The sequence below is a fragment of the Loxodonta africana genome, chromosome 24 (assembly GCF_030014295.1).
Source record: "Loxodonta africana isolate mLoxAfr1 chromosome 24, mLoxAfr1.hap2, whole genome shotgun sequence".
In the NCBI taxonomy this organism is placed as follows: domain Eukaryota; kingdom Metazoa; phylum Chordata; class Mammalia; order Proboscidea; family Elephantidae; genus Loxodonta; species Loxodonta africana.
In genome coordinates, this window is record NC_087365.1 from 24,208,585 (window position 1) to 24,224,784 (window position 16,200).

The 16,200-nt window shown below is 43.0% G+C and overlaps 1 protein-coding gene across 1 annotated transcript in view; it reads left to right on the top strand.

Moving 5' to 3' along the window:
- Window positions 1-12,229, top strand: part of FERMT1 (FERM domain containing kindlin 1) — a 46,401-nt gene extending 34,172 nt beyond the window's left edge. Inside the window, exons 9-14 of the mRNA XM_003411558.4 lie at window positions 3,344-3,468; window positions 4,476-4,582; window positions 5,701-5,922; window positions 6,760-6,884; window positions 10,322-10,463; window positions 11,857-12,229. Coding sequence (XP_003411606.2) covers window positions 3,344-3,468; window positions 4,476-4,582; window positions 5,701-5,922; window positions 6,760-6,884; window positions 10,322-10,463; window positions 11,857-12,030 — 895 coding nt within the window. The 3' untranslated portion in view covers window positions 12,031-12,229. The remainder of the gene's footprint in view (window positions 1-3,343; window positions 3,469-4,475; window positions 4,583-5,700; window positions 5,923-6,759; window positions 6,885-10,321; window positions 10,464-11,856) is intronic.
- Window positions 12,230-16,200: the final 3,971 nt, after the last annotated feature.

Consider the following 16,200-nt stretch of genomic DNA (forward strand, 5'->3'; position numbering starts at 1 on the left):
AACCGACACTTCACTCAAGGCAGCTGGCTTCAAGAGAAACACGGGTTGCTTTTGATAAGACAGGATGCAAAGAAAGACTTGGAAAGAATGAACAGTGGTAAAGGCATAAATAAGAAACAAGTGTCTAAAGGTTACAGTATTTGTCACTCAGTTTCTACAGGTTTTTTGTTTTGTTTTGTTTTTTGTTTTTAATCCCAAGATGTGATCTCAAAAAATAGGGTCATAATATAGCTTCTGTGACATAAGTAATTGCAGTCATAAATTATTCACATTGTTATATTCAGAGCTGCAGAATAATGTAACAATTCAAATCCACAAATACATCTTTCCAAAGTATTAATAATTGTTCTGTAAAGAAATGGAGTCATCATATTATCTATATGCAGCAAATCCAGCTCTTCATAAACAAAACTATGACAACCCCCTTCCTATAAATGAAGGAGATGATATTGTGGAGTCAACCCCTACATCCACATCAGCCATGCTACTCTGAAATATTACAGGCTTTTTGGTGTGAGTGTTAATACTCAAACTCACAAAGGTACCCTTGTATGTGGCCAATGGACACTTCATCTACCAAAGGTCTGAAGATGTCAAATTTAATATACAGTATGGTTCAGGAAAGAAGGAAGGGGTGAAGGAAAGGAGAGTGGAGCTCTATTAGGTGTGTGATTTTTAGCAGGCTCTGCATTTGCCTGGGCCTCTTTTCTTATCAGTATAAGAGCGTTGGACTAGTCCTTTGATTTTCAGGGCTTTTTGTTTGTTTGTTTCCCCTTTAACAATAAAGCTCTTTTTTCCTAAACAACATCTTCTATTGAACCCACTGTATAAATAGTAGACTTCAGGGTTCCAGCAACATGGATCTGATGTAATGCAAACCCCAATCTGGCTATAAATACATAGGAATGCTGGATGAAATAAAAGAATTGCAGATAACAAATGGAACTTGATGTAAGACTAGGAAATCCCAACTTGCAGAAAATAAAGAGGAAACCCAGTTCTACTAATGAAGCCTCAGCAGCCCAGGCGAATCTGGGACATGGACATAGGTATGGGGATGGAATTTTAATCCCGGTGTAAGGATAGGAAATGAAGTTTTGGGCCGATAAAGTAGCAGCCAGAACTGAAGTCCCTATCTGAAGGTGGAACCTTGCAAGAGCTTCTCTGTGAAGCTTATCCTTGAGTGGGGTTCTATGTGGAGAAATGAAAAGTCCCTCTTGAGAAATTAGAACTAAGGCCTGTGCCACACACCAATATGGATCTAAATGTAAATGTCCTGTATGAGGATTCCAAACTGAAAAATAAAATAGAAACTAATCCAGACCCACAAAACCTATGACATCCAAGCAAATACAACTGCAGAAACACTCAGAGGGAAATATCCACAACCTAGTATTCATGGGCTACCTACAGAAACCACTAGCTCCTTACAAAAATGAGCACCCAGTAAAAATTACTGACACCATAAGAAAGAGAAAGCAGACCCCACAAACAAGAGGATTACAGTTTCAATAATTTTAGGTAATAGAACAATCTGAAGGAACCATAAAATAAGGACATTTAAAATCATTAACTAAATTAAAAAACAGAAATTATAATAAAAGAGAAAAAGCAGTATTGAAAAGAAATGGAAAGGAAATTCTAGAAATAAAAAAACATAATCACAGAAATTTAAAACTCAATAGATACCTTAAACATTAAGTTAAAAGACACAGTTGAGAACACAGAAAGGTAGAAATGGAAAATAGGGTATAGACTAAAAAGGCCCAACATACGTCTACTAGGGGCTCCAGAAGAAAGAATGAGGGTGTGTGCTTTTAAGAATGCATGAGAATTTTCCATAATGTTTGAAGCCAGTATCCTTAAATTAAGGAATCACAGATCCCAGCCATAATAAATCAAACAGATCCACATCTCGATGAAGTCAACTGCTGACAAGATAAAATCTTTAAAATCAGGGAGAAAAGGCAGATTTGCCACAGAAGAGCCACACCTAGACGGGCTGCAGACTTTTATCGGCAACCAAGAGTCTGCAAGAGATCTTCAGAATGCTAAGGAAGATAACAGTCAATCTGGAATTTTATGTCCCTCTGAACTACCTTTCAAAATTCAACTTTTTGTGAACCTGTAAAAGATAAACCAATTACTCTAGTAAATTGTGCCACCAGGGCTCCAGTAAATTACATGTTGGATGAAAAATAATAATTGATGCGAAAACTGTAAGGTATAACTACTATTACTTTGGAACAAATAAAAGGACTCCACAATAATATTATAGAGGCCACACACAGAATTCATTCATCTCATCATTTAGAGAAGGCCACTCCTCTGGCATGAGAAATCCTGATCAGCCTCCAAGGCCAGAATTCTTCTACTACCTGCCTTGCCTTTGGCACCCCTGGCCTTGTATAACCCAGGTACAAAAGGTTGCTAGCCCTCACTGCTGGGTATCTTCCCCCAAAATATATTTTTTTAATAGCTGTGGATTTTGGTGATTTCTGTTGCACACTGGTACTTCTCAGGTGGTTTCTCTTAAAAGTCAAGAGGAAGCTACAGAAAAGGGTGTTTACTTTCATGTCTGATGACTGAAAGCTTGTGCTGACCATATCCACAGCTTTTTCAGGTCCCAGAAGTATGCTGGAATTTCAAATGTCACTAGATTCATATATATTTTTTACATCCTCCTTTGGTTGCTGTAGAATCGATTCCAACTCACAGCAATCCATGTGTGTCAGAGAAGAATTGCACTCCATAGGGTTTTCAGTGGCTGATTTTTTCGAAGTAGATTACAGGTCTTTCTTTCAAGGTGCCTCTTGGTGGACTCGAACCTCTAACCTTTCAGTTAGCAGCCAAGTGTGTTAATCGTTGGTACTAGCCAGGGACTCATATACGTAACAGTAATTTATTGAGCCCTTAGCGATGCACTGTGCTGCACACTTGACATAGATGACCTCATTCAATTCTCATAAAAGCCCTGTGAGTTAGAGACTTACTATCCCCATTATATACAGGCAGGAAGTGCGGCCCAGACAGATGAAGCATTTGCCAGAGTCACACATTTGATCAGCAGCAGAGCCAGGATGTGGACCCAGGTGGTCCTCTATGTCTCACGTCAAAAGCCCATTTCTACTTTCTAACTGCAGACCTTTTGGTTAGCAGCCAAACACATAACCACTGCGCCACCAGGGCTCCCTAGAAATGAGTTAGCAATTTGAAAATTGTTTTTAAATATACAGTATGTTGTTTGCAAGGACCTCTAGAGAACCTTGATTTGCTTGAAATTTGCAATATGTTCTGCATTTCTGGATGGCTGTTTAAATACTTACTATATTTTAATTTGCAGGCCCAAGAAGCTAATATTAAAAGCTTTCAAACAGTATTGGTTTGTCTTTAAAGACACATCTATAGCCTACTTTAAAAATAAGGAACTTGAACAAGGAGAACCAGTAGAAAAACTAAATCTTAGAGGTAAGAGTGGCTAATGTCCTGCATCTTTCTGTCTTTGTCGTGACTCAGCAAGCAGATTAAAGGCAAGACTCCTACACAATGAAAAAACAGCAAGGTTTAATTCTAGAGGAATGTGTACATGTCACTATTTCAAAATGGCAGCCTGCATCCAGTTCCTATTCCTCCTGAAATATGAGCCTTGAGTGTGGTATAGGAAATGTGGTTATTTGCCTTTTGCTGTCCCTTCTTTCCCATCGTGCCCAACAAAGTCCTACGGAACATTGTTAATTGATGTCCATAGTGTAGCATTTGAGGCATTGTAGGAGCCTGAAAAGCTTTCTGAATCCAGGAAGAGTTATGTTTAATTCAGTGTCACTTTAACGCCTACCCTAATTTCTGAAAGGGACTGTGAGAGTACTGGTAACTCTCTATTTAAACAGAAATATTTAATTAACCAGTACACTCAATTCCCTTATCATGGTGGCAACCCGAGAATTCCCTCTGCTTTTGTTTCAAGTTTACGTTCATAATAGTTCCTGTGAGTTAGGTTAGCCAATACCTACTTTAAAAATTGAATTCAAGATAATCATAATAGGAAATCATTTTTCTTTGCCCATGTTAATTGCTCGTAAACCAAAAACCCATTGGGGTCGAGTCAATTCCAACTTCTAGCGACCCTATAGAACAGAGTAGAATGGCCCCATAGGGTTTCTAGGGCTGTACTCTTTACAGAAACTGACTGCCCCATCTTTTTCCTGTGGAGCAGCTGGGGGGTTTGAACCACCAGCCTTTCAGTTAACAGCTGAGTGCTTAACCACTGCACCACCAGTGTTTCTAATATCCTTCTAATATCTCGTAAGTCTTATTACAGTATCATTAATTGATGTAATCAGCTTGCTCCTCCATTTTTCAGAAGAAAACCAAACCTGAGGGACTAATGTTTGAAGTCTTTATTTTAGATGCACATCTGGTATTTGTATGACAAATGTGTCAGAAACTCACTTCTGTCCCTGCCTTTGGTCATTCAGGCTGTGAAGTTGTGCCAGATGTAAATGTAGCAGGGAGAAAATTTGGAATCAAGTTACTAATCCCCGTTGCTGATGGTATGAATGAGGTGTATCTGAAATGTGACCATGTAAGTAAAACCACAAAAAATGTTAAGTCACTTCATCCTTTTTTAAAACTAAGGGCAAAACACATAAGGTGTTTTCTCAAATCAGAGCACTCTTGTATCGGTCAGCTATTGCTTTGTAACAAACCACCACAAAATCACAATAGTAAACATCTGCAGGTGACTGGTGTCAGCTGGGCAAATTTGCTTCCAGTCTCAGGTCTGGTGAGGCTTGGCTTCTTGCTGCAGGTTGGGCTCATGGCTATGCCGTGTATGCTGGGTCCCAGGCTGCCTGGAGAAAGCCCTTCTCACAGCAATGGCAGAAGCGCAAGAGGGCAATTGGAAACACAGAAGGCCTCTTAAGGCTTAGGCTTGAAATTGTCACCCTGTCAATTATACCTACAGTCCATTGGCCAAAGCAAGTTACATGACTGAGCTCAAAACCAAGGGCAGGGAATTACACTCTGGCTGTAGTAGGAGGGACTGTAAAGTTACATGGCAAAGGGCATGGGAGGGCGAAGATTGAGGGCAATAATTCAATCTGCCGTAGTTGCTTTGAAGAATTCTACTGTTCAGCTGCACCCACTCCACATCTCTGAGGTCCAAAATGAGCACACACATTAAAGAACAATAGAAGCCACCACTGACTGATTCAGATCCTATCAATGGCCCTGATTTCTACCTGGGGAGTCAGATCTTTACTAAGGATGGGGTAGAGTAGGAGTAACACAGGAAACCAGTTAATGATTTCTTCTGTCATATGAAAAATGGAAATATAGTAGGCATCAAGGAAGGCTCTCTGGTAGTTTGGGTTTTCACCTGCCTGTGCTCCGTATGATTCTCCTTTATGTCCTTGGTTCATCTTTAAATGCAAAGTACAGAATTTATCAAAGCCAACATTCCAATCAGCTAGCCCCTTAGCATCTAGAAACTCAACACAAGACTCAAAAACTGTTGTTGGGTGTTAAATTAGGTGACTGACAGCCACTCAAAATGGGCATGCAGCTTCACATCTTTTCTTTTGGAAAGATGGAAGGAGATGGCTTTGTACTGTAATGGGGACCAAGCCCAAGTTCTGCTCTGTTCCCAGCTGGTGGCTTTGCACTTGAACTTGTTTCTCAGCCCTCTCATGCTTGCTGCAGGAGAATCAATACGCCCGATGGATGGCTGCCTGCATCTTGGCATCAAAGGGCAAAACCATGGCAGACAGCTCCTACCAACCAGAGGTCCTCAGCATCCTTTCATTACTGAGAATGAAAAACCGGAGCTCAGCATCTCCAACAGCTTCCAGTGTCGAGAGCATGGACATGAACCCAGAATGCTTTGTGTCTCCTCGGTGTGCAAAAAAACACAAAGCTAAACAGGTGCCACTTATCTTGTTGGGGCGATTGTTTGCAGGGAATGTTTTGTGTTCCAAGATAAAATCTGGTTAAGGGCATCATCTTGGAAAATCAGTTGATAAGGAAATGTGAATATGGACTGGATATTAGATGATATTAAGAAATTATTGTTAATTTTGCAAGGGGTGACTGGACTGCTAACTGAACAGGGTGATATTCCTAGATTGAATTTAATTAAGAATAAAATTATTTAGTACCCACAAATTAAAAATCAAATTTATGCTGTCATGAGAGTAAGTTAGGGGTCCCTGGGTGCCACCAACGGTTAAGCACTGACCGAAAGGTTGACAGTTCAAACTCACCCAGAGGCACCTTGGAAGAAAGGCCTTCAATCTGCTTCCCAAAAGTCCCAGCCATGAAAACCCTGTGGATCACAGTTCTACTCTGAAGCACATGGGGTTACCATGAGTTGGAAGCGACTTGACAGCAACTGGTAAGATCTGAACTGTGTGACTGTGTAACCGGTGGATTACACAGAGGAAATGATTCAGGTAGAACCACTGCCCATGGACACCTTCAGAGAGAGAGACCCCCGCCCCAGCCCTCTCCATCTGCATGCTTCCAAGGAGAAGCTTATGTGCTGGTGGATCTTGTTCCTGCCTGTCACCAGTGATGTTCATGTCCTGTAGAAGAAAGAGAGAAGGAATGAATGGATGAAGATGAATTGTCTTTGTGGAACTGCACCTGGGTGCTGCCACTTTTTTTTTTTTTTTTCATCACTGGGGATCTGGCACTAATGGGGTGATTACAGAGTAGTCATTATATATTGAGGAAAGTTTGATGTCTCCTGCTTTTGCTCAGTTGGCAGCCCGGATCTTGGAAGCCCACCAGAACGTGGCCCAGATGCCCCTAGTCGAAGCCAAGCTGCGGTTCATCCAGGCATGGCAGTCTCTACCTGAGTTCGGGCTCACCTACTACCTCGTCAGGTGACTACCATGTTCTCTTGGCTCTCTCACGTACCCTTCGATTTTCAGTGATTTGCCTGGAGCCAACTTTATTCTTAGTCTAGAGTGCAGAACTCTTTTCATTTTAGAATGCTGCCCTTCCATGAATGGCCCAAACACTGTTGTTGCTCATAAAAGTCTTCCATTTCTTCTGCTCAAGGTGCCAGCACCCATGAAAGTCAGCTAAGTGTAAGAAGAGAAATTTCACATTTTTAAAATAAGATATGGCTCTTTTAGGATAACTATATTTTCAAAGCCAGAGGGAGGACATCATCTATTGATTTTATGAAATCTGTGACTTCCTGTCATCTCAGGGTCCTCCCTCCCTTTTATGTTTCACATACCGTCTCTCATGGTGTGACTCGGCAGCATTTTTAGGTTTCTACACAAAAAGGCCTCAACAAACCCCGTGCCTTCTCTTCACCCAGCCTTATCAGATAGAGACCCTATTCCCATTGGTCTCTAAATATTTCTAGGCCATAAGGGCCCTTGTGTGGCCCACCTAGTGCCCCCCACCTTCGGTTTTATAGATAAGAATACTGAGATAAGAAAAATAGATTTCATGACTTGTCCAATTTCACCTCCAAGTCAGGGGCACAGAACCCCGTGTCCTCATTAATAATCCCCATTGAGCAGGATGGGTCCTCCCAACCAAATAAAACAAATGGGTCCCCCAAATATCTCCACAGCATGCTCATAAATCAAATTTTATTTTTTTAATTCAATAAGGAAGATTAATGTTTAAGGAAAATCTACACTTAATCCTGAATTAAAGAAAGTACCTTCCCTCTTTCTCATTTTGCAACTCAGGGATTGGAAGGTGGGTCTGTTTTAAAGAATTAACATGCAGGAAAGTACAGTTTTCATTTGTTTTCTTGGCTCTTTCCAAAGATCTGGCTTCTCCTACCCCTTCTAGCAGGGGACTCTATTCCAACCCTTCTATTCGCTGAAAAATCTCTTTTAATATCCATCCCCAATGCTTGTCCCAGACATGTGACTTCTTCTGCTTTATTTCACCCAGTGTAAAGGCCAGAGAGGGTAAAGTTGTGTTGGAAACCTGCCCATGAGCATGTGCACATGTGTGCATGTATGCATACACACACTCAGCTATAACTCTCAAGTCAGCCTGGCACAGTGGAAAGAACATGGGCTCTTGAGCCAACCAGGTCCAGCGTCCAGTCCCACCTCAGCCAACTACTAGCTCTCTGACCTCGGACATTTTAATTAACCTCACATCCTCCTCCATTGCTGTCCCATCTCTGCCCCTCTGTACAGTACAACTCCTTGAAAGCAATGTATGTACCGACTGTTTATACGCACTGTCTCCAATTCCTTTCTTCCATTCTTTCCTGCGTGCATACCATTCAGGCTTTCTCCCCTGCTATTCCCCCAAAGCTGCTCTTGTCAAGGTTTCCCATGACCTTCACTTTGCTGAATGCAGTGGTCAGTTCCCAGTCCTCAGCAGCATTTGGACACTGAATCAACCCCTCCTCCTTGACGTATTTGCTTTTCTTGGCTTCCAAGACAGCAGAATTTCCTGGTTTCCCATCTCCCGCACCTCACTAGCCAATTCTCTTGGCCTCCTTTGTTTGTTCTTTCTCATCTTCCCAACCTCTTAATACAGAGTGCACAGACGTCAGACCTTAAATACTCCTTTTCTCAATCTGTACTCACCCTCTTGGGGCTCAGCCATTCTGTTGAATTTATTTTTATGCTGATTACCTTGAGGTGTATATCTTGAGTCCAGAAGTCTCTCTTGGACTGCAGACTCATAAATCTGACTGTCTATTTAACATCTTCTCTTGGACGTCAAATGAGTATCTCAGCGTGGCATGTCCAAAACTCTGATCTTTCCCCTTAAACCTGCTCCCTCTGCATTCTTCCACATGTCTGTAAATGGCAACTTCTTCTAGATGCTTAGGACAATTCCCTTGGGGTCATTCTTGACTCCTCTCTTTCTCATATCTCACATCCTACCCATCAACAAATCCTGCTGGCTCTACCTTCAGAATATACCCAGTGTCTGCCTACTTTTCACCATTGCCTCCACACCACTGTGGTCCAGACCACCATCATATCTCCCCTGGATCCTTGTTAGAGTGATCCTACCTGGTCTCCCTGCTTCCATTGTTGCCTCTAAGTTTTCTATTTAGCAGAGAGAATGATCCTATCAAAATATAAGCCAGATCATGTTTACTCCTCTGCTCAAAACCATCCAAAGGCTTTCTCTCTCACCCAGAGAAAAAGCTAAATGCTTCAACATCCTGTAAGACCTTCGCCCTCTAACCTATGTTCCTTTCCCTTCCTTCACTACGTCCAGCCACCTGACCTTCTTGTAGGTCCTCGAGCATGCCCTTTGCCTGGAATACTCTGTGCTTCAATATCCATGTGGCTCAGTCCCTCACCACTGTTGCTGGATTAGGGTCCGTGCCCTGGAGCAGTCGAGCCAATGAAACATACTCCAAGTCAGAAAGAGTGAAAAAGTTTATTAAGGAAATGTATACATTACCGGGGACCCAGCAGCAACACAGGCTGTCTCTGTGGAGGCCCAAAGAGCAATTTTGCATTACAGTTTATATAGAATCTTATAAGGGTCACAAGTGTCTTTGTAGTCCCCAGATGGCCTGGCCTGAGGAGTTATTCATTCCAAGATAGTAACAAAAGACTCTTTATCAGAAATACATACCAGATACCTGGGCTCTCATTTTCCAGTGGGGGTTGTAAGTCACAGGTGGTCAAACAGAACAAAAGGTTATTTGTATCAGTTTAAAACAAAGAACAAAGTCATTAACAGAAGGAGGAGGAAGAAGAAAAACTTACAGGTTCATCATGGTATTAGTTATGTTAAGCTCTCAGTCACCCATTTTGAAAAAGGAGAAAACACCTGAGGAGTATTGGGGTCACACCACCGTCATCAGTTCCTGATCAAATGTCACCTTCTTACTGGTGAGGCCTTCCCTGACCTCCCTTTTTAAAACTGTAACAACCTCTTCCCCAGTATTCCCTGCCTTCTCTGCTTTTTCTTCATGACCTAGTGGTGTATATAGTTCACTTATTCGTGACCCTCTCCCCTGACTAGCGTATAAGCGCCATGAAGTCAGGAATTTCCTCAATTTAGTTCACTGCTGTATCCCTAGTACCTAGAAGAGTCTGGCACACAGATGATACTAATTTTTGATTAAAATTGATTTGACTCCCTCTCATTTTGTTTTCTCCTGATGTCAATTTCACCTAAAGAATGTTTGCAGGGGAGCTCTAATCCTCTCCTTTCTTCATATTCTCACAATAAAAATGCCCTCCTGTGAAAAGTTAACCCCTCATTGTCCATTAGAAATGTTGGTATTTTCTTTAAGGAGCTGTATGTTAATGAGCATCACAAGAAACAGCTGTTTCCTTAATGAATATTATCATTTCTCCAGATTTAAAGGAAGCAAGAAAGATGATATTCTGGGAGTTTCATATAACAGGTTGATTAGAATCGACGCAGCCACCGGGATTCCCATTACAACATGGAGATTCACAAACATGAAACAGTGGAATGTAAACTGGGAAATCCGTCAGGTAAAATGCAAGTTTTTGGTATTCAGCATTGAGGGTATAAATATTCACTCAGAATCGCAAATCGTTCTGATAGTAAAGGGGTGTTCTTATATTTAGAACAAACCACAAGCATGTGGTAATTGGTAAAATAATCACACACAACTCTGGGAAATTCTCTAACAAACGCAGCTCAAATGCTTTTGAATGAACACCACAAGGTGGCCTAGTCTACAGAGACTCTCCGTACTGATGTAAAAGTGCCAATCAGTTTGCTTAATTCTCACCTACTCAGCATAGGGTCATATAAGACTTAGGCTGGTAATTACTTAGCAGAAACTACCTGAGATGTAACTGTCATACCTGAAAAAGGCCTGATCTGACTGGCTGCCAAGAGTTCTGGCTGGTTGAGGACTCAAAGGCTCAACTGGCTACCTGAAGGGCATTCTGGTTTGACTTACTCATTAGGGAAGCAGGTATGGTGCTCAGGGAGGATTGAGCAAAGCTTAGCCTCTTGAGTTTGGGAGCCCACAATCCCTAGGCCTGTGTTACAGCCTGCCATTGTTTTCCATCCCAGGAACTAAATTCAGGCCAAGTACATATCATGGAAAATTCTAGGTGAAGTTTGTCATCTCAGCATCCTCCTCATTTAAAATATTCTGATGTTGCCAATATAAAATCTATTTCTCCTCATTCCTTTGACATTCTCATTTTTTCCAGCAGAAAACCATCAACCATAGAGTGATGGTAAGACTCACACTTTTTTCAAGAATCCTGGATTCCTTTCTCAGTGGTGCTGTTAATCACCTGGGAACTCGTTTGTCGCATAAAAATCTGGTATTAGATGACTTCTAAGCCAGTGATTCGAAAACCTCAATGCATGTTAGAATCACCAGCTTTAACAATCCCACTGCACAGGGCACACCCCAGACCAGCTAATCCGAATCTTTAAGAGTAGGAGCCGGGCATCAGTAATTTTTGAAGTTCCACAAGCAATTCCAATGGACAGCTAAGGCTGGGTACCAGTGAAGTCTCAGTGTCTTCTACATCTTAAGAGTTTATGACTTTCAGCTGGGATGGGGTGAGGGGCAATGGCCATAGGAAAATTCAGGTGGGCCCTTTATTCTCTGTTAAAGAGTCTGAAAAACATCCTGCCCCTCAACACAAGGAGTGCTTGGGAAGTTCTTAAATGTAAATGAGAAAGAGAGGTTGAGAATATGTGTTAGTACTGTTTTGCCAAGTGTATGGCAAAGTGATGCCACAAGAGGGTGCAGTAGGAGCAGAGAGATCTTTTCTCTAAGTGTTTACTGAGGGAGCGTGGTTTCATTCCTTCGCTCCCTCCCCAGGACCATCCTGGTAGAACGGCTTCTTTCTCATCCTTCCTTGTCAAAGGATAACCTTAGCCCTCCTCTTCCAGGTGGCTATCGAGTTCGACCAGAATGTCTCCATTGCGTTCACCTGCCTGAGTGCAGATTGCAAGGTCGTGCATGAGTACATCGGGGGCTACATTTTCTTGTCCACCCGATCCAAGGACCAGAATGAAACGCTCGATGAGGATCTGTTCCACAAATTGACTGGCGGTCAGGAGTGAAGCAAAGTGGGCCTACCAGGCCTGCACAAATGGCAAGCAAAGGGTGCTCCTGCCTGGGCAGGTGGGTCCCCCAGCTTGCACGGTGTGTAGATTCCGGAATCACAGATAGTACATAGTCATTGCTAGTCACCCAGACCCTCGCCTCAGCTGAAACACACCTATTAGCACATCCATTCCCTTATTTTGCTTTGTGCTACAAGTGGTGGAAGGGGCCTCAGTAGCCTTTTCTGTAAAATGAGTAGGCGGGAGAGACAGTGATATTCTAAGATAGCTTAAGGGTCCAGCATTTAGCTACAACTCTGTGACTTGAAGAACCTGTCGAGTATATGGCTAGAAGTTGCCCAGGTGCTTATGTTTCACTGCTAAGTCAGTGGAGAAGATGTAGGTAAAAATCACATGTAGCAAGTACAAATCTTATTCCACAAACTCAGGTATAAAAAGAAATGTCCTTCATTAATTGAACTACTTTTATCTCCCATCTTGTCAAAAGGGCAGAGGGAGTCCACACAGCTTCTACCTGGGGGGATGTGGTCACCTGGTACCAGTTGTCAACCAGGAGCCAGAGCAGCACAGTTCAGTGTCATCAGTGTCAACCAGGAGCCAGAGCAGCACAGTTCAGAGTCATCAGTCCACAATGACATCTGCCAAGGTGACCACTGGCCCATCAGGTCTTGGCCATCAGTCCTCTTGGGCTACCATTCCCACCCACAAGCCTCATTCCACTCCTAGGGATCCCTCGACCACTTCTAAGTCCATCTTGAATACATGGGTGACACAGGGGTGCAGGGGAAACCATTCCTCAACCCAGATCCGTGTCTCACCTGCTTCTACTCAGGGTTGGGGCTCAGAAGGATAGACACCATTCTCTCGGTTCATAAAAACCACCTCCTAGCATTGGGAATTCCGATCAAGACTCCATCTCCGCTATGGTCTGAGGTCAGGGAGAGATGGGCAAGACACAGGGCAGGCCCATTCTCAAAGACTACCATGTTCAAGGTCTGACAGCTTCTCCGCTGTCCTTGTCTTAGGGGTCTTAGGCTGGTCTTGGTGGCGGGGGACCATCACTCTTTATTACTCCTCAGTGTTTTTCTGGATTTTATGTTTGTATTTATATGACTCCTGCCCTTTCCCCCAAAGGCCTTTGGCTTTTGTAAGTCAAAGGCCATTCATTGATAGACTTTTTTTCCTCTGCTTCTTGCTGTGCCATCCCTGCCTTGAGACCATGAGCCTGGGCCAATTAACAGCTATATGAATTATTTTTTGTGGTTTGTTAGTGGCGAGAGGGCTCAGCTTTGAAGAGGTAAAAAAGAATATCGGGGTAGAGGGAAATATCAGATAATATTTTATTGTTTTTGTAAATGCTTTCCCGTAGCACAAGGAACTTGGGTCGCCTGGGTAATCTGTTTCCATTTTGGAGTTCTCTTAGGACTCACTCCTGCAGGTGGCCTGGCCTGAGCTCAGAGGAATACCTGTTTGCCTGCAAACATCAGCTGCTGCTTTATTTCCCAACAAAGCCATTTGGGAAGAGATTCTCAGAAATTCTAAGGGCTACCTAGAGGCAGCCTTGGCTAGGGACCCCCATGTCCTGAGCCAGAAGCTGTCATCTTTCAGCCTCTCCTTAGAGGTGAATGTTAGTAGAACTTCCCCAGGCACCAGCTAAACTTCTGAGGCCTAATTTAAAGCTAGGAAGTGGCTTCCAAACCCAAACCCATTGCTGACGAGTCGATTCCTACTCATTGCAACCCTATGGGGCAGAGTAGAACTGCCCCATAGGATTTCCAAGGAGCAGCTGGTAGATTCTGACTGCCAACCTCTTGGTCAGCAGCTGAGCTCTTAACCACTGCGCCACCAGGGTTCCAGGAAGTGGCTTGGGCACTTGGAAAATCTGGTTCACACCATAAAGCACTAAATTTGATCTGTTTCATATACAAAAAAAAAAAAAACTACCCTTGTGTCCATTTAGGCTGATGGCGACCCCATGTATGTCGAAGCAGAACTGTGATCCATAAAGTTTTCAATGGCTGGTCTTTTGGAGGTAGATCGCCAGGCCTTTCTTCCAAGGTATCTCTGGGTAGACTCGAACCTCCAACCTTCCCATTGGCAGCCACGCATATTAACCATTTGCACCAACCAACGACTCCACTTTACAGAGAAACTCATGCTAGGTGTACTGTGTTGAACTTGGTGTGGGTCATTTCTCTATGCTAGTTGGGTCTTTAAGATTATGTTGGGCCCTACATTAAAATAATGCCCCTTGATGTTGAATTGTACCTGCTTGCTGCCTACTACAGCTCTGCGTAAATTTACGAAAGCTAAACTTTCAGTTCAGCCCTCTTCCTTTTTAGCTGTCTGACATTTCCAAGAAAATGCTCTAAGGAGTTGACTGGCTTTAACTAAATTCTCTCGGTTGATTACAACTTTCAAGGATGCATTTCATCTGGGATTACACAGTGACGTCCCAAAGGAATAAGCAAGTGTGACTTTGGAGAAGAAAACCTTAAATGCTGCTGCTCCAAAGGGCCACTTAAGGACTTTAAATACACTGTGGTGCAAAAGCTCATTTAACTTTGTATGCTGAAATTTTGAATTAATGTGTGCAAAACCATCTGCTTTCGTTTCTACATTGAATGCAGAAATCTGTATTTTTTTTTATTATTTTATAAGACTTTTTAATTAAAAGGTTTGTATTGATTTGAGGACTGTCTAGTCATGTCGTCTCCAACCTGTGTGTCTAGAAAGGTGAATATTTTCTCCATTATGAAAAAGGAGGGCAACTTTCACTTCAACGTATGCTTCTCCTCACAATTCCAAGAGTAGAGCCCATTCTTCCAGGTGGTGCAAGGAACAGCGGGTAAGCTGGGTCCTCGAGACAGACTGAGAAACCTCACTTAGGCATTGCTTTCAAATCTTTCTCACTGAACCTGTCCCCAGGTTCCCTGACATATCCTGCCCTTTCTTGAACTCTCCTTGTCCCTTTCCAGGTCTACCAGTGACCAGTTGTTGTGGAGTTAATTCCAACCCATGGAGACCTCATCTGTGTCAGAGCAGACCTGCACTCCTTAGGGTTTTCACAAGTAGATTGCCAGGACTTTCCTGTGAGGTGCCTCTGGCTAGACTTGATCTGCCAGCCATTTGGTTAGCAGCCCAGTGTGTTAACCATTTATACCACCCAGGGACTACTTTTTTGGGGGGGGGGAAGAGCACAAGAGAACAAAGAAAATACTCTCCAGCAAAGGAACAGCGATTTTGATGGCCAAGGTCAAGGGCCCATCTTTGTTTGCCATGGAGTTGACACCAACACATGGCAACCTGGTGCTCAGCAAGTAGAAATAGGCAATTTATAGATGTATCTCTGCACAGCCTCACGTCAACCCAGAGAGGGTAAGAACTGCTTGCTTTCTCATTTTACAAAGGAGAAAATGGGCTTAGAAGGTGAAGTAACATGCCCAGGGTCACACTGCCAGTAAGCAGTGGAACCGGGATTCAAACCAGGGTTGTCTTAACTCCAGAGACCACTGCGCTTAGCCCAGCAGCCCCACTGTTCCTTCCCAGTCCTGCTCAACCTTGAAGTGCTTGTCCCCACCCACTTCAGGCTCCCCCTCAGCCCAGTGTCCCAATATCAGGCTCACTCTGGTAGGAGAGGGTGGGGGTTGTTAGGGACAGTGACTGGATCAACAAGGTCTGGGAGCGGAGAAAGGACGAGCTTCGAGGTTATGTCTTTTTGATTCTGAGAAAGATTTCATTTCAGTCCCAAGGTCAAAAAACAAAGAAAGGAGAAGGCTTCCATGTGAAAGCTTATCTTTTAGTTGTAGGCACTAGAAGCCAAGATATTTTGCAAGGCTTATTTTCTGAAATTGCATTAAAAATATTTTTTTAATTCACTTATAAAGGCTTGTTTTTTCTTCGGTACACTTAGTATCTCTATAGCAGTTTTCATTGCTTTCCCTCACAAACATGGGACTGTCCTACCTCACCCCTTCCCCTTTCCAGCACCCCAGAGTCTCTTGGGGGAGCTTCCTTTTTGCGATTTCCCCCATTTTCCCCTTCACGTCACCTAGCTCCCAGGGCTGTTGAGTCCTAGAAATCATGGATTGAAAAGCTGAACGTCGGCACCTGTCCCGCTCTTGTGTTCAAGTTTCCCCATCTCCTTTCTCAACATCTCACTGAAGC